This window comes from Opisthorchis viverrini (assembly GCF_000715545.1).
Source record: "Opisthorchis viverrini unplaced genomic scaffold opera_v5_505, whole genome shotgun sequence".
NCBI lineage: Eukaryota > Metazoa > Platyhelminthes > Trematoda > Opisthorchiida > Opisthorchiidae > Opisthorchis > Opisthorchis viverrini.
In genome coordinates, this window is record NW_008752156.1 from 204,724 (window position 1) to 223,369 (window position 18,646).

An 18,646-nucleotide genomic window follows, 5' to 3' on the forward strand; every position below is an offset into this window, starting at 1 on the left:
ATCAACCACTATTTTTTGAAAAGCTTACTGTGAAGAAAATAATAAAGGTGGACAGAAAAAGGACTTTATGCTACCTTACCTTGGCCATTCTGAGGCACCTACACCTTCAGCTACTCAGCCAAGCAATTTGGCTAGAAACTCACAGAAAGAACGCCATTGATATCAATTAACAGCCATATCTTGCAGCGTTCCCAATCAGGCATAACAGGGATAAAGCGGTCCCCATCCTGGAAGGCGAGTAGTACCGACATCACCCAAACGTTTCGTAATATCCCTCATGCCCCTCTGGCAAGCCAAGGGTTAGCCACGCACGGAAAACAGCACGCTCTTCGGCCAACGGTGGTTCGGCATATGCAATACATGGCCTACTCAACACTGCTTTCGGTGCTGGACACATCCATCAATGGAAGGTCCTGTCGTACCACTGAAAACTCACTTCCTAATTCCATCGTTACGGATTCGCCGACGCCAACCCAAACGTGATCCGGCCTTGCAGATTCGAGCATTAACCTCATCCGTCACACGACAATTAGAATGAATGCAAATTCCAAGGCAGGTAAAACACTCTACAACTTCGAGTGCTCCTCCCTGGGTTAGAAGTGACGTGTTTAGCGGTTACATGTCCAGGAGCATGACCTTACACTTTGTGGGTTCAAAGTGCATACCAAAGGACGGGATGACTTTGGCCAGTTCATCCAAGGACACCATCGTCTGCTCCACATATTCGAAGACGAAAAAATGCTTTCTTCATGCTCTAAATTGACAAGGTTTTCATCAGAGGCTATCTGAACACCAGATTTTTGAAGGCTTTCTGGTGTTTCCCCCGAAAGACAGCACTACCGAAGCGGGAGGTTTGACTAATTCTGAAGATAATTTCTCCACTGAATCACAGCATACCGACAGAGAAAGTCAACTCTTTTCGTGGGGAGTCGAATATTCTTACAGCAATGTTTCAGTAACTTGGACGAACTTGTCACCCGGTGCTCATATTAGTGACAAAAACAGCTATCAAACAAGAGAAAGCAAACTATCTATCCGCTATCATTGGGTAAACAGAACTTGAGCAATATTTGAACTCTGGCTGAGAAAAATCGAGTCCAACAGCTGTACAGAAATGAACAAAAATTCGTAATTTTCGCAGTTGCTTCTGGCAAAATCTGTCGGTTGCCGCGAAACAGGGTTTGTCCTGTTTTTACACACAAGTTCACCTACGTGTTGTAAAAATTCTTAGAGATTGACGTATAAGTCTCGCATCTTTTAAAACAATTCAACGTGACATTTGCCAGTAAAATTGATGGGAATCAAGCATATTCCGGTAAATAAACGAGTTTGAATAGGGACCATGCTTCTCCACTCTACCTTTGTCATACTTTGAATGAACGCTTGACGTTCGGAATTCAAAGAAACCTGCCACCCAATTTGGTTTTCACAAGAGACTCAACTAAATCTCTCGTTTATGATATTCTACAACTGAATGTGCTGCACACAGGCCGCCTCAGGTTACAGTTGGCACGATATTTAAGCAATCGCAGCATATTTCTCGAAAACGGTTCAATTTAGGTTCAACTGGAACATAAGGTTGACGGAAACTCGGGGACTGTGCCTACCTGACGAGCCCCAAGAAGGGTAAAACCGGTTGTGGAAGAGTTTTCAGTAGTAGTAGTTTCTTCTATGAAAAAAGCCGATGAAAGTTCTCGACGGCGCACAAACTGTTGTGCATGGCTCAGAGTTCAACGAAAAGGCATGATCCTCGTGGTCCCATCAATATTAGTTTTTACCTGAATACGAAACTGGCCAGATGCTCATTCACAAACAGAGATTCAAAATCTTGCTAACCGTGTGCTCCATCGGTACGTAAAGACCGCATTGTAACACGACATTTATGTCACGTTACTACTAACCAACTTTGTGAGTAAACGTCCGACCCTACAGAATCTTCGGCGTATTTTCAACTAAAACTGTGACTGAATTACGCAGAATATCAAACAGCCCGCCGCGCGACATCATGCGACAAAACACCACTGGTTCCATGTCTTGAATTGAGGACACCCATAGGAAATTTTATTCAGAATTTATCAAAGGTGGCCTAAATTTACACACACACAAAATGAAGGTTTTGCGGAAATTTATCGCCAGAACTTTTATCCTGTACAGTGCTAAGTTGTACTTTTGGGACCGTTAACCAATCCAAAGTTTTTTTAATTTTCCGGAAACCACACATTCGACTGACGCCCCACATCCACAAACGGGACATTCATTCCAGTTAACCGAAACGCGGGTAGAATACTTTTGCTGGAAAATGTTTTTCCAACGCAGAGGCTGATCGACACGTCTGTATGTGGACTGTTGTTCCAACGTCATCAAGTGTTTGCGCGTGGGTGTCAGAAGGCAACTTTCAGTCGGAACTTCCCCTTGTGTGATTACAACAATTACGGCGATTGACACTTTACGTCAATCTATAATAAATTTTAAAATTAGCTAATCAATGGGAATGGAGGCGTGAATGTGGACCAACGTTCGGTTCAGTTGACGTCACGCTGAGTTGTAAGCATTAGATGGTGAGTCCGCGTGAACCGGGCGATTCTTATGTCTGTGACAAATGCTACTATCGCTTATGAGGTCGGCACAAAAAAAAACTTTGGATCGCCTACTACTGGTTTATTCCCTCATCGGATCTTATGTTGTTTCCAACTGTAAAGTCACTCGGCCTATACTTGGCTTCAATTACTTTGTGTTGCCGCATATCGCTTTAGTAGAGTAGCCAGCCACATCAAAGAGAACGCCAATTCTCTACAAGGTCGCATGTCAGGCATTGAGGGCTCGGATTTAGACAGAGCTGTAGGTTTGCTAGTCTGGTTCTGTGCTTTCCTGCTTCAGTGTAGACTAATCGGAATCACCAAGACTGGAGCATAGCTTCGACAGCTTCGGCGACTGGTTACAGCAAACAAGCCAGTGCCAAGTGTTCAAGTAGATCATAAGGTTGACGGAAACTCGTGGACTGCGTCTACCTGATGAGCCCCAAGAAGGGCGTGGGCTGTTGATGAATTTTCGACAACTTATTAGTAGTATATTGCGAATATATATGTATCGCGATATCTCGACTATCGTAGTGACTGAAGCATGAGGCGCCCTGGTGCAGCGCATTCAGTTACCTGGAAACATTACAAGCGAGATTCAGCTGGAATCCAGGTGATTCACTCGCAAATGAGTGTATTTCCCCAATTTCGTGCAATTCGGTTTCAGGTAGAGCATAAGGTTGACGGAAACTCGAGGACTGCGCCTACCTGATGAGCCCCAAGAAGGGTGAAACTGGTCATGGGCTGTCGATGAGTTTTCAACAACCTTATGAGTAGTGGATTACAAAATATAGAGCAGCTTTGACCCTAATCTTCTCAAAATAACGTGGGTTGGTCGAAGTTCGACTGACATAGTTTATGCCGCAAGACAAATCTAGCAGAAAAGTAATGAACGGCGACCTCATCAAAATGTTTGATTCGATGAACAGAGGGCACTGACAACTGCTTCTAGATCGGGTTGGCATAAATCCACGTCTGAAAAAGACGGTATGTGAGTACTAGGCCGCTCGAAATCCAAAAACTGAGGAGATCAAACGTGATAGATTGGGCGTGCATGTGAAATCACGCAAAAGCAAAATTTCTGAATAGAGCGATCGATTTAGCCCAAAAAGGAATGGGACAGAATCAGTAAACACACAGGGAAACTAGCTGACTCAAAGACTGGAAACTCATGAAAAACTCAACCAAGTCATACACATGTGAACCTAAGGAAACGTTTACTAAATTGCTGGCTATGGTTGATTTAAAGCGTTCAGGTCAGTGAAAAGGAGTTCCACAGATGGTGCTGGTGTACCGAGGAACTTCCAAGGATGTCAACTAAGCACTAGCCGGAAGACCTCATAACCACAATCAAAATGGACACATAATCAGACACCAACCACGTGCAGAACGGAAAACCGAATGGTCGAAGGTCACGTCCAAATCGCGAAATCAGTAGAAATATTCAAGAGTACAATAGCTCGCTGATATCCAGAAAGTACGCCTGGACTCCTAGGTAGCATAACAACCATCTCGTTGAATGACCTCTATTTTCCTACAGAAATTCCGACCTCTTACGACAGTGTTAACTTTCAAGATATAAAGGTGATTGGCCATCCGCTATGTTCAAGAAACCTCTATCAAATATCCCACTGACCTTCGTAATGCACTACTCATAAAGTTGCTGAAAACTCATCGACAGCTCATGACCAGTTTCACCCTTCTTGGGGCTCATCAGGTGGGCGCAGTCCTCGAGTTTCCGTCAAAATTATGTTCTACTTGAAAACAAATTGCACGAAATTAGGGAATATACACTCGCAAACTAATTTTGCTTTTCGAGAGACTCACCTGGAGCCCAGCTGAATCTCTCAGTTTTGGTGTTTCTGACCTCACTGCTTTCTGTTTACTGCTCTGACCTTGGACTCAATCACATTCAATGCAAACTTTTTGTTTACCAATGGGCGAGTGAACAGAATTCACTAACCGGTGTTGTCCATGGATCCAATAGCAAACAGGCAGTTAAGTCGAAACGACTGAATTTTGATCAGATCTTCCTAACCGGATCAGTTCTGAAGTTTTTGCAATTCTGTTCAGGTTGCAAACATCAGGTATCGTATGCTAATTTCCACTGTCACTTATCAAATCAAATGATCTAGGATGTTTGTTCGATTAGGTGGTTTGTAGACCTGGTGTTAAGCGGAATGCCGCATCAAGACCGTTTAACTGCTTGGAGTTGGGTGATGCTACGGTCGAGAAGCCTTACCCGCATGTCATTGGCCAGCAGCTTGCCGGTCCAGCATCACGCCAAGCTCTGATTGGCCGAAAAGGTGTACCCAGAAGGCAACCATCGTACATTGTCCACCGCATGGCGGTTGTCCGGGATTCATCAGAATTTCAAGAATATTGTCGGCCCACACAATCTAAATACGATCTGCGATAGCTTGGACCGTGCGGGAGGATAATTGAGCTGGGTCGTTACCGTTATTACACCTAGTCTCTCCGATCCCCGGTTGAGGCAACTATGAAAGTAGACACATTTGTAAGGACTGTCTTTCTGGAGATACGACACCACCAAGATATTAGATGAACGTTTTAGCCGATCTGTAAAAAGACTGAAAGTTCACATGAATGTGTGTAAAAGGTTAGCAAGTTGGGACTGGGTCAAAAGGTCATATGTGAGTGGGGAATTTGGGCCAATCGGTCTCATACGGGGAGTGGACGAAAATGAAGTCTTGACTCGAGTCAACTAGGTAGGTTTTAATAGTCCCAAAGTTCCGGTGTACAAAAGTACCTCGTTGTTACCCAAGAGATACTTAAGAAGCCGGACAGGTATTTCAGCAAGTTGCACTTGAGAATAATCTTGGAGCATCGTGTCGAGAAGATTTGTGTCGGTTTACCAGGACTTACACAAAGACATTAGGGTGCAGGAGGAAGCGATTCGAAAAGGGTTTCTTAGGAAGCTAAAACCAATATTCAACTGCGCACAAACAGTACGGGCGGGCAATACGATTAGAATAAGCTGACGCGAATAGAGTGTCCGATTAGGGAAGGGGAATCGTGTACAGCAGTCATCCGTCTGAGCTAAATCACCGACGCGTGTGATTCAAAACGAAACTTGTTCAACCACTTGCAATAATACTTTGGTTCTTATCCACTTGAAAACAAGATGAAAACCACTCAGAAGGATTAAAGAAGAGGAATCAATTTAGACTTTTTTGAAAATCAGCAAAGTTAGGATTTAAGCATTTGAATGGAAATCCCAACTAGAGCTTGATTTAAACAAGGGAAGGAAGATCAATAGCACTTTGTTGATTGGATGATTGATGATTTTACCCACCTTTATGGCTGAAATGTAACTAGTGTATTAGTTGATTTGATTAAAATGTTTAGGTTTGTAACAATTATCTGTTTGCCGCTGATGAAAATGAGAATGTCTGGACCACTAAATTCTACCGGGTTTCTGTGATCTATCTCGCAAACAAAAAATTGATCTTTGCAACATGGGTGCAATCAGTTATGAGCCCACGCGTTTGTTGTGTTAAAATGACGTGGTGTCTATTCAGTTGTTTCAAACTAAGTAACTGGTTTGCCCCCAAGATCGGACAAAACAAAGCAAGACAAATGCTTACATAAAATGGGGAAATCTATTCCTCCCGTATCCGTAAATCCGCCTACGGTTGGAGATCACATTGTACGTATTCCTCGGGCGGCGGATGGATGTGTGAACAGTGTTTGTTTACCACTCTGATTACGCAACTATGGTTTCTTCCACATGACAGTTTTGAGTCGCTACGAAATATTGATTCATAATCCACGTATTAAAAGCAATGAATCTGTTTGACATTTTTAGTGGAAGTTTAGCGCCAATATTTTTCCAAATTTTTACGGCTAAACATCGTTGATGATATCAGCAGACAAGACAACGAAGGTGAATGAGTCACGTGTCGAAATCACCAACGCCTTTTTATTACTACGACAGTAAAAACTGTAGCCCCCAAATAGGTGTAAAAAACCCGTCAGTTGGGTGAAAAAATGCACTGTGTTAACATCATGAAGGTTGGTGAATGTTCTGGATGCTCTTAGCAAACAATTCAAAGCTTCTCTGACAGAGGAGATACAAAATCAGAGTTAGATCTCCCCCATAGTTGCTTAGATAACCGTATGTTTGGTGACAGGAAGTCAGAAATGTCCCTGAGAAGTGAACTACCTAATTTTACCAAGAAATAAGTCTTGATGAACCCAATAACAACTTCACTCTTCCTGGATTCGTGAGAGAAAAGGATTTTCCCGTTCGCTCCAATCGGATGTTCGCCAAGCGCTTATTTAAAAAGTGAAGCGAATCTATCGTTTGGTGATGTTAGTTAAACGAAGGTCCTGCCTAAAGGCCCTTTCCGTCGGACTGGTATTCACGAAGTGAAAATATTTCGCTTGATACAATGCTACTTAGAAGACTAATAAAGAAAGCAGTCTGTGGCTGTCATGAAGGTCCGATTGCTGAAAATGATCTCGCAATGCCCGGAACCTACTGAGACCCTGAAACTCCACCAAAATCTCAGTAGGGGAGCGGGCAAGTATCCAGACCAGTCAATCGTTCAATCGATTCAACAAAAGCCGATGAATGTTCAGGCACGCCAGAGAATCACGACTGACTATGACAAGTGTTCAGAGGTTTCATAGAAGCACGATGGATGTTGATGGGTGCTCACTAAACGCCCATCAGACAGTCCGAATCAATATCAAAATGTGGCTCTTAGTGCGTGGCCGTTGTAACTTTTGCACTCGCACGTTCTCACTTGTCGCTATAAATTTGTTATATTCTTTGTCGGTGAGTTTTTTCCGGCACTGAGCACTGGAGCGGAGACGGAAGCAGTCAGACGTAACAGTAGCGTATTCATTAGGCAAAAATAAACGAGACATTAGTATGTGGTCAACTTGAACCGACCGTTAACCGCATTTCAACTAACAAGAAAAGTTCTTTCCTACGGAAGTTTGGCAATGCTTTGGCAGCCCGTAAGCACACTTGGTTCAGGGTTCTCTTTTAACATTCCAAACATTTACTAAAACCATTTTCTTGTGAATCAAGGCTTGTGCATCAGTCGATCAATAAGCCTCATCGATCAGCTGGCCATTGCTCGAGCGTTAACCATGTGATATTAGGTGCTTACAAGTACCAGGTTCCCGAAAATTCAAAATCTATGTCACATGGATGGGATGCGTCGACCTGGGACATATAATCACGTGACTATAGCAGGCGAAAGGAATATTAGGGGCCACCCAAACCTAGTTATGTTCAAGACACAAAGTTTGTGCAAGCTGAACGGTTATAAACTATTGTATAAGAGAGTAACCATCTCATATGCACCTTATTATCAAAAACTGAAAATCATCACGCATCTTCTTGAACTTTCGTGGTTCATCCGATTGGATCAGTGTGCAGTTTTCCGGCAGCAGAGTGGCGCATGACTTTGTTGATGAACTTAAATTGAAGGTCAGTTTACATCCTTTTTCTAACTTTTGAAATGAGATCTGGTAGATAAATAATGCGGCGGGATGAACCGAAATTTATGGAAGATCAGCTTCGGTACAATAAACATTCGACCGACGATGTCGGTTGTCGCTTCTGTTTATTGAGGAATGGCATTCCGTGATAACCTAGACACACTAGTTCGGATTTTAGACCCTGAAGCCACCCCCCCGTTTTGGTACCGCTGAACATCTCCGCGGTCACGTGCTATTCGCAAAAGTCAGAGGAATTCATTACCATAGTACCGTGTAAACAAACAGAACGAGTAGTTGGCGTCAATCCGCAACCAAGGTCATTGTGATTGTGAGTGTGAAATCATCAATGTCCATGCGTGCACGTGTGTACTAGTGCGTGTACCCGACTGTTCGGGTTCTTCCGGTTGACAGCACATCCCAAAAAATTAGCCACAAGATGGGAACAACAGCATTTGTGACGCGATGAACAGTTTCGTCCCGGTCACCATCACAACGATTGATGTCGAGTGACGCAAAGCAAGATAAGAAAACCTCGTGGGACAACAGTTCATGCACGTCACAAACTTGAGACTAGCTGTCAAAAAGACGTTGTTATAATGTCATGTTGTATAAAAAATCGTCGAATTTGGAGCATATTCGAAAAACGTCGTTGGTAGTGTCAGGATATTTTGAGGAATTTGCAGGAGATTTTTCTCCTGTAAGTGAAGGCATTTGATGCTGAAAAACTGAGAAGCACTGTACATCCTTCGTAGGAATCATCAACAGTGCGCATCTCAGGGAATCCTTGGGAGTCTCAAACCCACGACATCCCGATCATAATTTTGCACACTTCATCGTTCGGTCATGGTTGGCCACTCGTGTTCAGACTACCCGCCAGGAGGTTGCCTGTTTGAAAATCTGTGGGATTCCGTGAGGTGATCATTTCTAACACTTATCGGATAATGTTAAAACACTTTTGAGAAAAGGTCTATCTCTTATGCCTCCTAGACGTTTATGATCGATCCGAAGGCATAAGACTATTTTGAATGTTTATCAAGCCTGATAAGTCTCCTCTTTTCACAGTGTATATGAATGCAAGATGTTCCACAGTATATCTTCAAGTGTCGAAGCTCTTCCACCTTTTGAAAACGGAGTAACGTCCAGAAACACGTTTGTAGCACGACTGTCAGATCCTTCGCAAGGAACAAGACCATCGTTGGAGCCCAGATGTGGGGTGATAAACTGTGCCTATCGCAATTTGAGATAACATGTGCAGAGGGACTTTTGCTATCTGGTTCCCAGAAAAAGATATAACATTGATCTGCCTCGTGCCAGTTTTTCCAAAGGAAATTCGTTCCAATTACCGCGGATTTTGAAAAGCTATTCACCAAGCTGAAGAATTTGAGCCCATCAGCTAATCTGACTGCTTTGATAAAGTTTATACCAAGGATTAGAACCGTTACTTCCTCTCCAAGTTGTTAAGATTCACCTGGCCTTCCAGGTTTTTATAATCAGTGTGCAGTAGGAAGTCATAATTCATTGATGCACGAAGTAAACTCTCCAACGGTTAGATTATTGACAAGCTGCTTCCAAGTTAGGGAGGCATGGAATAGCGCGACACTTTCCGCACATTTGGACAAATTAATAACAGCAACTGTTGAATGTAACACGGAGGCCCAAACGTCACGTTTCAAAGTGCACAAGCTTTGAACCGGTCATATCAGTGTGATTTTCTGTCGCAAACATGACGTTTGTGGGAGGCAGATTACGTTTACGCCGATGAGCTACTCAATTGGAATTCATCCTAGCGAATATACACTCATCTGCAAACTAATTTGGTTCTTTCGAGAGACTCACCTGGAACCCAGCAACCTTATGAGTAGTACATTACAAATATACATGTGTCGCGATATTTCAAATATCGTAGCGACTGAAACATGGGGCGGCCTGGTACAGCACATTCAGTTGCGTGAGAACATCATAAACGAGAGATTCAGCTGGGTTCTAGGTGAGTCTCTCGAAAGAACCAAATTAGTTTGCAGATGAGTGTACATTCGCTAATTTCATGCAATTTGGTTTCAAGTAGAACATAAGTTTGACGGAAACCCGGAGACTGCGCCCACTTGCGGAGCCCCAAGATGGGCGAAACCGGTCGTGGGCTGTCGATGGATTTTCAGCAACCTTATGAGTAGTACATTACAAATATACTGGAATTCATCCTCTTTTGTACCGCGCATTTGTTATCAGTAGCTGCACTGTTTCACTTGGCATCCTTGTCGCCAACTTGTCGTTCCAAGTTGCATTCCTGAAAACACTTCAGTCGTGGGGGAGTTTCAACCAATCTCATCAGCCATGCTACACCCTACGATCAAGAGGATAAAGCCTGTAGAAACTGTGTAGCCTTAGCTGTCTCACCAGATTTTTCCCAAAACGCTTGTTACAGCACCTTGTATTAGAGACCGGTTTCATTAACACTGAATATTTGTCAAATTCGCGTAGCAGTTATAAGCTTTCACCTCTGTCGATGACGTTTTTTTCACTGTCACTCAGTTGCGAAACGTGATTTTTGGTTCTTTATGAAGGGTTGGATTTCTGATTTTTTAACGTGTAGTCCTATTTTCCGGTCGATATTGAATCTTCCGAGGTTCTGCACTTCCGAGTAACTTTCGCCCTCTTCTCTGTTGTGAAAAATCTCCCTTATGTTGATTTAACGCAGGAGGGAACACTGGAAAATTCGGGGTTGGAATGACCGACTGAATTGAATCACACGTTAGTTGAGCACTACTCATCAGTAATGTCCAAAGCGTGATGCTTCTCTGGCAGTTGATCTGGTGGCCATCTAGCTTGGAGATTGAATCGATGTGGAGTTTCTGTCCAGCTTCAATGATGACCACAAATTCTGTGACTAGGCTTCGTTGTCCACCGCAGTTACGCGGTAGTATGCCCCAACTTCCACCAATCTATGTAAGCAAGCAATGGCTGCACGAATTCATCGGGCAGATACAAGCGGTATACGATGCACTGCGTATGCACACCTGCCTCGAGGAGCTGACGGGGATGATGCATATGCTTACCTGAACTTCCAGTTTGAATTTCGGTCAGAGGTTTGATTTGGCTCCGATAAGGTGATGCAATGCGCATGCAAACCTGCCTGGCTTATAACTGAGGAGCTGACGGGGATGGTTCACATGCCTACCTGAACTTCCAGTTTGAATTTTGGTCAGAGGTTTGATTTGGCTCCGATAAGGTGGTTATCGGACATCTGGGGTTGTATACGTCAAGAAAGCTCCGGCTGTCTAGTTGGTTGAATGATAGGCGCTTTCTGAAGCCAAAAATGGCAAAAAACAAGATAGCAATTCTAGTTACGAAAGAAACTGTTACGATGGTGCTCTTTTTGGGCAGAAAATTCTTTAATATTGAGGCAACTACTTGTCTTCAGTCAGACCACACCGGGGGGCTAGAAAAAAGCGCATCCCTTGGCTTTTATATTGGCCCCTCACTTCACCTTTGAAATTCGCCTGAAAGGTCAGATTCTTGAAAATAGTCCCGAAACTTGCCGGAACCCTCAAACGGCACCGAAATCGCAGTAGGGAAGCTGTTAAGCATCCGGGCCCGAAAAGCCAGCTGCTGATTGGACGCTGAATCAATCAATCAATCACTTCAAAAACGATGGACAATGATGAGTGTTCAGGCATGTTACAGAAGCAGCGGCCCAAGACAACAAGTGTTCACCCGACACCGGTCAAATAGTTTGGATTCACGGCCAAAAGTGCGCTTTAAAAAATAAGGCCACGGTCGAATCACTGTGCATTTGCACATGGATATGTTCGAAGAATTATCGTGTATCACCGGCACCATGTTGTAGAATGATTAAGAAGAACAACACAAATTTTTCACTCCATGGACAGCCCCATGCCACGTGACTTGCCACAACTAGCCTTGAAAATTCTTTAGCAACTACTCCAGAAGAGGATGTACAATATCTGTGACTCCCAGTAGTTGTATTCTTCTTTTCTATTAGACTGTTGTCACTTAGATTAACTGCGGAGGGGATGACTACCAACGATGATTCTGAGTGTGCCAAGCAAACAAATTGCTTGGATCTAGGAGACCGGGGATTAGTTTCGTCCACCCCCCACTTTAGTCATCTGGTCTGGAGAGGTATCTATCTGAGCCTGAGTGGCGTACACACCACTGACCTGAAATCCAGCCAGAAATGTTTGCGTCTCTCGACTAGCCATATGAAAAACTAAGCAGAATAGAAACAAGTCAGCAGGGTTCTTTAATTTACCCTCCAGACCAGGAGGTTTACTAAGCAAACGAGCTATTGTTTTCATTCTGGAGTGTTTGAATTTTATCGCAAAAGTCCCATCTCCTATTGGGCGGCAGTTCATCAGAAGGCAACCTCTGTAAGTGATAAGAAGACCGAGGCATTACGTAACCTACCCGCCATTGTTTGATTCTTTCAACCTGGTTCTGTGACAAATTGGAATCAAAGTCCACAATCCTGATAGGTTTACATAGACTCAAGTAATGTTGTCTAGTGGAAAATAGTTTGATATCCTGAATATCGTTCCAAAGCAAACCTAAGGCAACAAGATCGACTGAAGAATACTATGAACAGAGGAACCAATCTAGATTCTGTTGAGTCCCCCGTTTTTCGAATGACTAGGTCCATCCGATGAACCCCAAATGAAAGATGCTCTCTGGAAAGTTTATCAACCTCATAACTGGTACTGTAATATGAAGAACACAAGTAGCATTCATTCCTATGTTACCAGTTGTTTTTTCCCCCGGGTTTTAGCTGGAATAAGGTAGATGTGAACCTCTTGTTGAGGTCCATCTTATCCACGTGACCATTAACAGAACAAGAGCCTTTCGAGAGAAGGATGTTTTAGACGGTGTAATCCGACCTTCAGTAGATGAAGAGAACCACTTAGACCACGACCAAGTTACATTTGAGTGTAGAAAAACATAACCTGTCTGGTCAACGATCATCATCCAGATGAAGGCGAATGTGGTCATCTTTACACCATATAGATCGATACATTGAAAAGAAAATCGATAAAGCTTTGCTCAGCTGATGAACTTTCTGGTATACCCTCCGTTGAATAAAAGTCTAGGCGATTCACTTTGATCCATCTGCGAAGCCACACATTTTTGACGGAAGAATCTCTGGTCATTAAAGGATCGCGCGAAAATTGAACCAGTAGAGTGACTGCCAACTAGACGGTTACTTTACCTACAGGGGATCGTAATTGACTATACTGTTTTACATCCTGCCGTTTTACAAGCTTCCGTTGTTGTAAAAATTCTGTAAGCGTGAGTTATGTAGTTTTCTGCAGCCAAGGCGTTGATCCAGGTTACATGGGGGAGGCGGGGTTACCGACAGTCTTCCTTCGAAGTTACAACGGATCGGTGAACAGAGAAAAGTCACAACTCAACTGGAAAATCTATGGGATAAATTTCGTTCATAAATTATTCCGGATGAATACAAGAACAATCGATATACCCAAGAAAATCCATAGTCCAGGCCGAGACAATATTCTGATCAACGGTACGTTATCGACTGAAATGAAACATAGGTCGATATTGGCGGATAGAACGCAGCGATGCGCGAAAGAATCAAAACATGCTCAAGTTGTTCAAAATAGTTCGAAAAGTCACTCAAACTGTTTCTCGAACAGAATTTATTTTGGAGACCTTGCTCATGCAGATGAAACAGCAAAATCTTTGCATGAAAAAACCAGTGTTTTTTGTGGATAATTCTTTTCCAACAACATACTTTCTCATTCGAAACATACATATTTTTGGAGAAAACCCATGGAAGGGAATATCAGTTGACGGGTCCCAACTGGGAATTGTGTCCACTGTTGATCGATGAGATACATTCGGTTGATCAAAAACCGTAGGAATACTATGACCGATCGGCTTGCAACATGTTCAGATGAATTTTAAGCCCCCGGTTCTTCAAAGGGGGTCACTTGTGTCACAATCCTGCAAAGTAAACAAGAAAAATCCTTGATCCACTCCAGGAAAATCCACGGTTATTATGGGATTTATAGGGCAGTAGTACAATGTAGTAATATACTCGGCATGGTCATGGTGGGCAGACGATCTTATGTCGTGGAAACTGTGGCCAACCGGAGAGTTTGGTGCATATTTTGTAATCCTGCTGGATTACGCATGATGCCAGATGTGCTCGTCATAACCGGGTTGCAAGGGAACTTGCAAAACGTCTCCGTCGACTGGGGTACACCGTCTTCGAGGAGTTGAGAGCCCCTACTTCTACGTCGTTCATCAAACCTGACCTAATCGCTGTTCGAGATCGCCGTGCAACTGTAATAGACGTCAGCATAGTCTCGGATGGGCGTGGAGTGATAGTGTGGAATGAGAAGAAGCAGAAGTATGGTGCTGATGAACATTCCCTCGCCATAATCTCAGCCCTACATGCCATCGGTTGTGATATCGACTTTTTGGTTCACCAACCGATGATCATCTCTTATCGAGGGATCTGCTTTCCTCAATCCGCTAAGGCTGTTATTGCACTGGGACTTCCTAAGGTCGCAGTCAGTGACTTGTGTTTGCTTGCCATTGTGGGCTCCCTGCGTGCTTATGACACTTTTATGCGTGGCACATGGCGTTGAAGGTACATTTTTGCCATTTAATCTCACGCCAGACCCAGTATGACGGTCACTTTGTGCTTGATGTGCGAGTCTTGACTGTGCTAGAGCACACTGCGCCTTGAAGAGCATTCACCATTGTTTGTCCTTTCTTTGGTTGTTGGTCCTTAGACGCGTGTTCCCATACCAAAATCTTTACATACTTTGGGATTCACCTCATCAGACTGGAACTATTCTTGGCATGATCTCGAATGAGACGTTTCTCTCTTTTCTCCCATATTCTCCTGTTACTCTTTCGCATTCATCGCTTGCACTCACTTTTTATGTTTGTGACCATGCTCTTCAAAAATAAATGATAATAGTATACGTGAATTCTTGATGTCCGCCAATCTCAACTCTGCACTGTTCGTTCGAATATGATTGGTTGGGACGAACAAGGTCTGCAGCCATTTTGGGACAGTCAACCGTCGCTGCTTTTTTTGAGGCGTTACGGTTATCCTAACTACTGACAACTGCCCTAACAGACTAAAACAAACTGATTCCCTTAAGTGGTGATTCTTTGCCCTCAGTCATACACTGTGGAATACACAGATGCTTGACTGGTGAAATCTGAACCGAATTCGTACAGCATTGACTACCCGAGGCTAAGCCTGGTCACGCGTTGTTATCACCACAGGTTCACTACCTACCATATCCTCACTGTTTGAAACCTGTCTTGGTAGCATCTCCCTGGTGCACGTAGCGGTGACAAAATCGAAGTCTTTCGCTCTAAAGGAATGACGTGTTGTAATAAAATTTGTTGAATATCAAAGAGGCTCTACTAAATGAGGTTGTAGAACAAAAATCTACCGTTTTGCGTTAAGTTGATTGTCTGCTCAAGATAGTTTAGGATTCTATTGGGCAAAGGTCTTCATCATGTTTGTTCCCGGGTGTCAGCCATATTTCACCAGATTATGGATACGATGCTGAAGGATGCCCCCGGCGTTGCTGCCAATTTGGACGATCCCATTGTCATGAGTTCCAACCCCACGAATTGTGGCAGCGCCTTGACTACATGCTTGGTCGTATTCAGGAATATGGCTTCAGAGTGCGCCAGGAGAAATCCACCTTCTTCAAATATATATATATATATATGTATATATACGCTGTACAAATGTTCTTGATTTCGTTTTGGGCGTTAATATATACCTTGCGCACCTTTGGTGGTTCTTTTGACGTGAACACTAGCTTGGCAGGCTGAGACCGAGAGCTAAGCTGAGAACAGCAGCGTTACTACGTATTCTAAGGGGATTGATACAATAGATCTCTCAACCGATTCAGTAAACATTAGCCAGACCGGTTTTGAACCATTATGTAGATTTCACTCATGGTGAGTAAATACTCAACCATTAATATGAGCTTCATTCAGCTGGATTTCGTCTCATTTCCTCGCGTTAAACTACTTGCGCGCTATCGTAAGTCTTTCAGCTGGTTAGACCGGTGTCTATGGACATTTCAGTGACCCAAGTGTATCTAACAACTATCTCGGAGGGCTTTCCAAAGCCCATAAGATCTTCAGATCTTTCGAGGTGAACGATGAATTATCGGACAGTACAACCACCTTTGCCTTTGATGAATCGCACAGTCATGCAGTGGTACGAAGTAACTTCAAAACATCTCCGGGAGCCTCTTTGCCGAACTCATGGGTAACTTTCCATCACACCTGGAGAATCACGTGAAAAATTTGTCAAATGTTGGTTCTAAGTTTATTCTAATCAAAATCACCACGATTCGGACCTAATCTGAAATTTCGTCCAAGAAAATCGACCGCAACAGCAGAATCCAAACACCTATTCGACCAACTCAGGGGACTTCACCGGACTCCTGACGAAAAAGGTCCATAGCAAAAGTGAATGGTCCCAGTAATCGATATAGAAAAATTTACAGGAACTTCAGCGAATGCAGAATACCACTAATGAAGCCGAACGGGGGAGGTGCGATACCATCATCCTAAACAAAGTGTGGATTACACGCCCCAAATATGTGGCGTTTCAGCGGATCCCTCCAAACGATTGCCCGCTAAACAACCAGACAACGTGGACAGATTACTATGAGTTACAGACTCTTTTATGACATGGTTTTATTTATCGGACCAAGGTAACTACGTCTGAACCCTCCCGAATTCATACAGCTCAGCTTTATGGACTGCAAAAGACTTTTAAACCCATTGTACCTGTCAATCTCTCGAAAACCACGTGTTTGTTCGACGCATAGTCACTTTTCTAGCGTCCCCCAATTGAAAATGAGGATTTTTGGGTCGATTATCTGGGATCTCACTCAGGTTTCGTCAAATGTCCTACCCCTATTCCTATAGACCACATTTTACGATGTACTATGATTGTCAAGTTATACTTCCGGGAGACCAACAATAACAGTTGTGAAAACAACGAAAGTAGCAGGCAAAGCTTGTTTTCTGTGATTGTTCCTGTTGGCTAATACATCAAAACTTTATATGATGCCAGAAATCACGTGAAAAAGGTTAGAGAGATAGAAATCAAATGAAGGGATGTTGAATGGGGGGATAGGTCAATGGATCATGGAATCACGTAAGTGACGTCAATGTCAGACAGGCTTGTGAGATCGGATGTCTTCGCAGGTCACTTCAAGTTTAGAGGTTGCATAAGTGTCATTTGGACACAAAATTGTGCGTCCAGCAGTCGGATTCCTCTGCGATTGATGGTAGTCTGGATCGTACCAGTCATGTTCGGTTCAGAGGTACCCGGAATGTGATGAGGAGGGCTTGCTAAGTTGTCGAAGACATGACTGGTTTCGGCTATATGTGATGCGGTTGCACTTGAGCCTGTTTATTCCGACCACCACTCAGAGAGACAGGATTGCGTTGTCACATTCTTTCCGACAAATTCCTTGTCGCACGACCAATGTATCATGCTCGCCACGGGCACACGAGCTATCCGCGTCTGATTACATTGCAGTAGAACTGATCGGAGGCTTTGAAAGCCAGAAAAGGATCACGTGCTGGATCACGTCAACTGTACCTAACCCACCTCCGGTCGAGACCAGAGTGAAACCACTGACAACCAGGTAACTAATGGACATAGAACACACAGTTGAAGCTAAATCATTCTTCCAGAGCCCAACATGAATCACTTGGCCAAAGTGGTTAAAAAACAGTTCAAGTCACACTGACTATTCATTTTGAGCTTGTCTTCTGCGTTCCAAAAGACATAAGGGCCAATCTGGCACTCATCTGAACTTATGACTGATCGGCTGCGAACAGTAAACTGTACTCTGTTGTTTCTCCAATACTATTTTTGACGTTTTATGTCGAAAGGGCGTGGAGATATCTCACAGATATAACGCTTTACGTTTGGCATGAAAGTCACGTTCCATTCCAAATCGAGGCTTGCAAATGAGTCAGTCACTTATTCAAAGCGGATACTCACTCACCATGTTGTAAACAAAAACGCCATGATCTTAAAAGCTCGCTTGTTTGGCTCACACATTTAGGGTTTGTCTTTCAGCAAACAAAGCTTGCTTACGTTTGTGAAGCACAACTCCTACTATGTGTCTGACAGTTTGGCGCCCCATTGGTTTCCTCAACGAAGCGTACGACCAACAAACAGCCTCTGAGTGCCAAACTGCCCGTCTAATATGAAAATTCTCCTGACAAACCGATATGGCATTCTAATACTTCTGTCCAGAGAATGCGACTTTATGAGCACGAGTCTCGCCCGAGTGTCCGTATCTGTAAGTTCCTACCCAAGAAAGGTCCTAACCTTGTGACCTCCTAAATGCAACCGGTCAAAACCCTAATCGTTCCAGTCGCTCTTGAGAGAGCATCATATGTGTACTCAAAATGAAACGGGAACGAAGTTCTGAGTCCACTGGGATACTCGAATTCCCTTGAAAAGTTATTTTACGGAAGGTCGCATGAAGCCCAACCGAAAACAGGAAAAATCACCCTAAAATGGAGGTCAAAGTATATTTTGC

At 43.5% G+C, this 18,646-nt stretch overlaps 1 protein-coding gene across 1 annotated transcript; it reads right to left on the reverse strand.

Moving 5' to 3' along the window:
- Nucleotides 1–250: 250 nt before the first annotated feature.
- On the reverse strand, nucleotides 251–9,994 carry T265_11422 (hypothetical protein; the record flags this gene model as incomplete). The annotated part of the gene is given in 6 exon segments (XM_009178073.1): nucleotides 251–365; nucleotides 437–588; nucleotides 642–836; nucleotides 3,199–3,342; nucleotides 3,362–3,551; nucleotides 9,891–9,994. The coding sequence occupies 6 exon segments, from the start codon at nucleotides 9,992–9,994 to the stop codon at nucleotides 251–253; spliced, it is 900 nt and encodes a 299-aa protein (XP_009176337.1).
- Nucleotides 9,995–18,646: the final 8,652 nt, after the last annotated feature.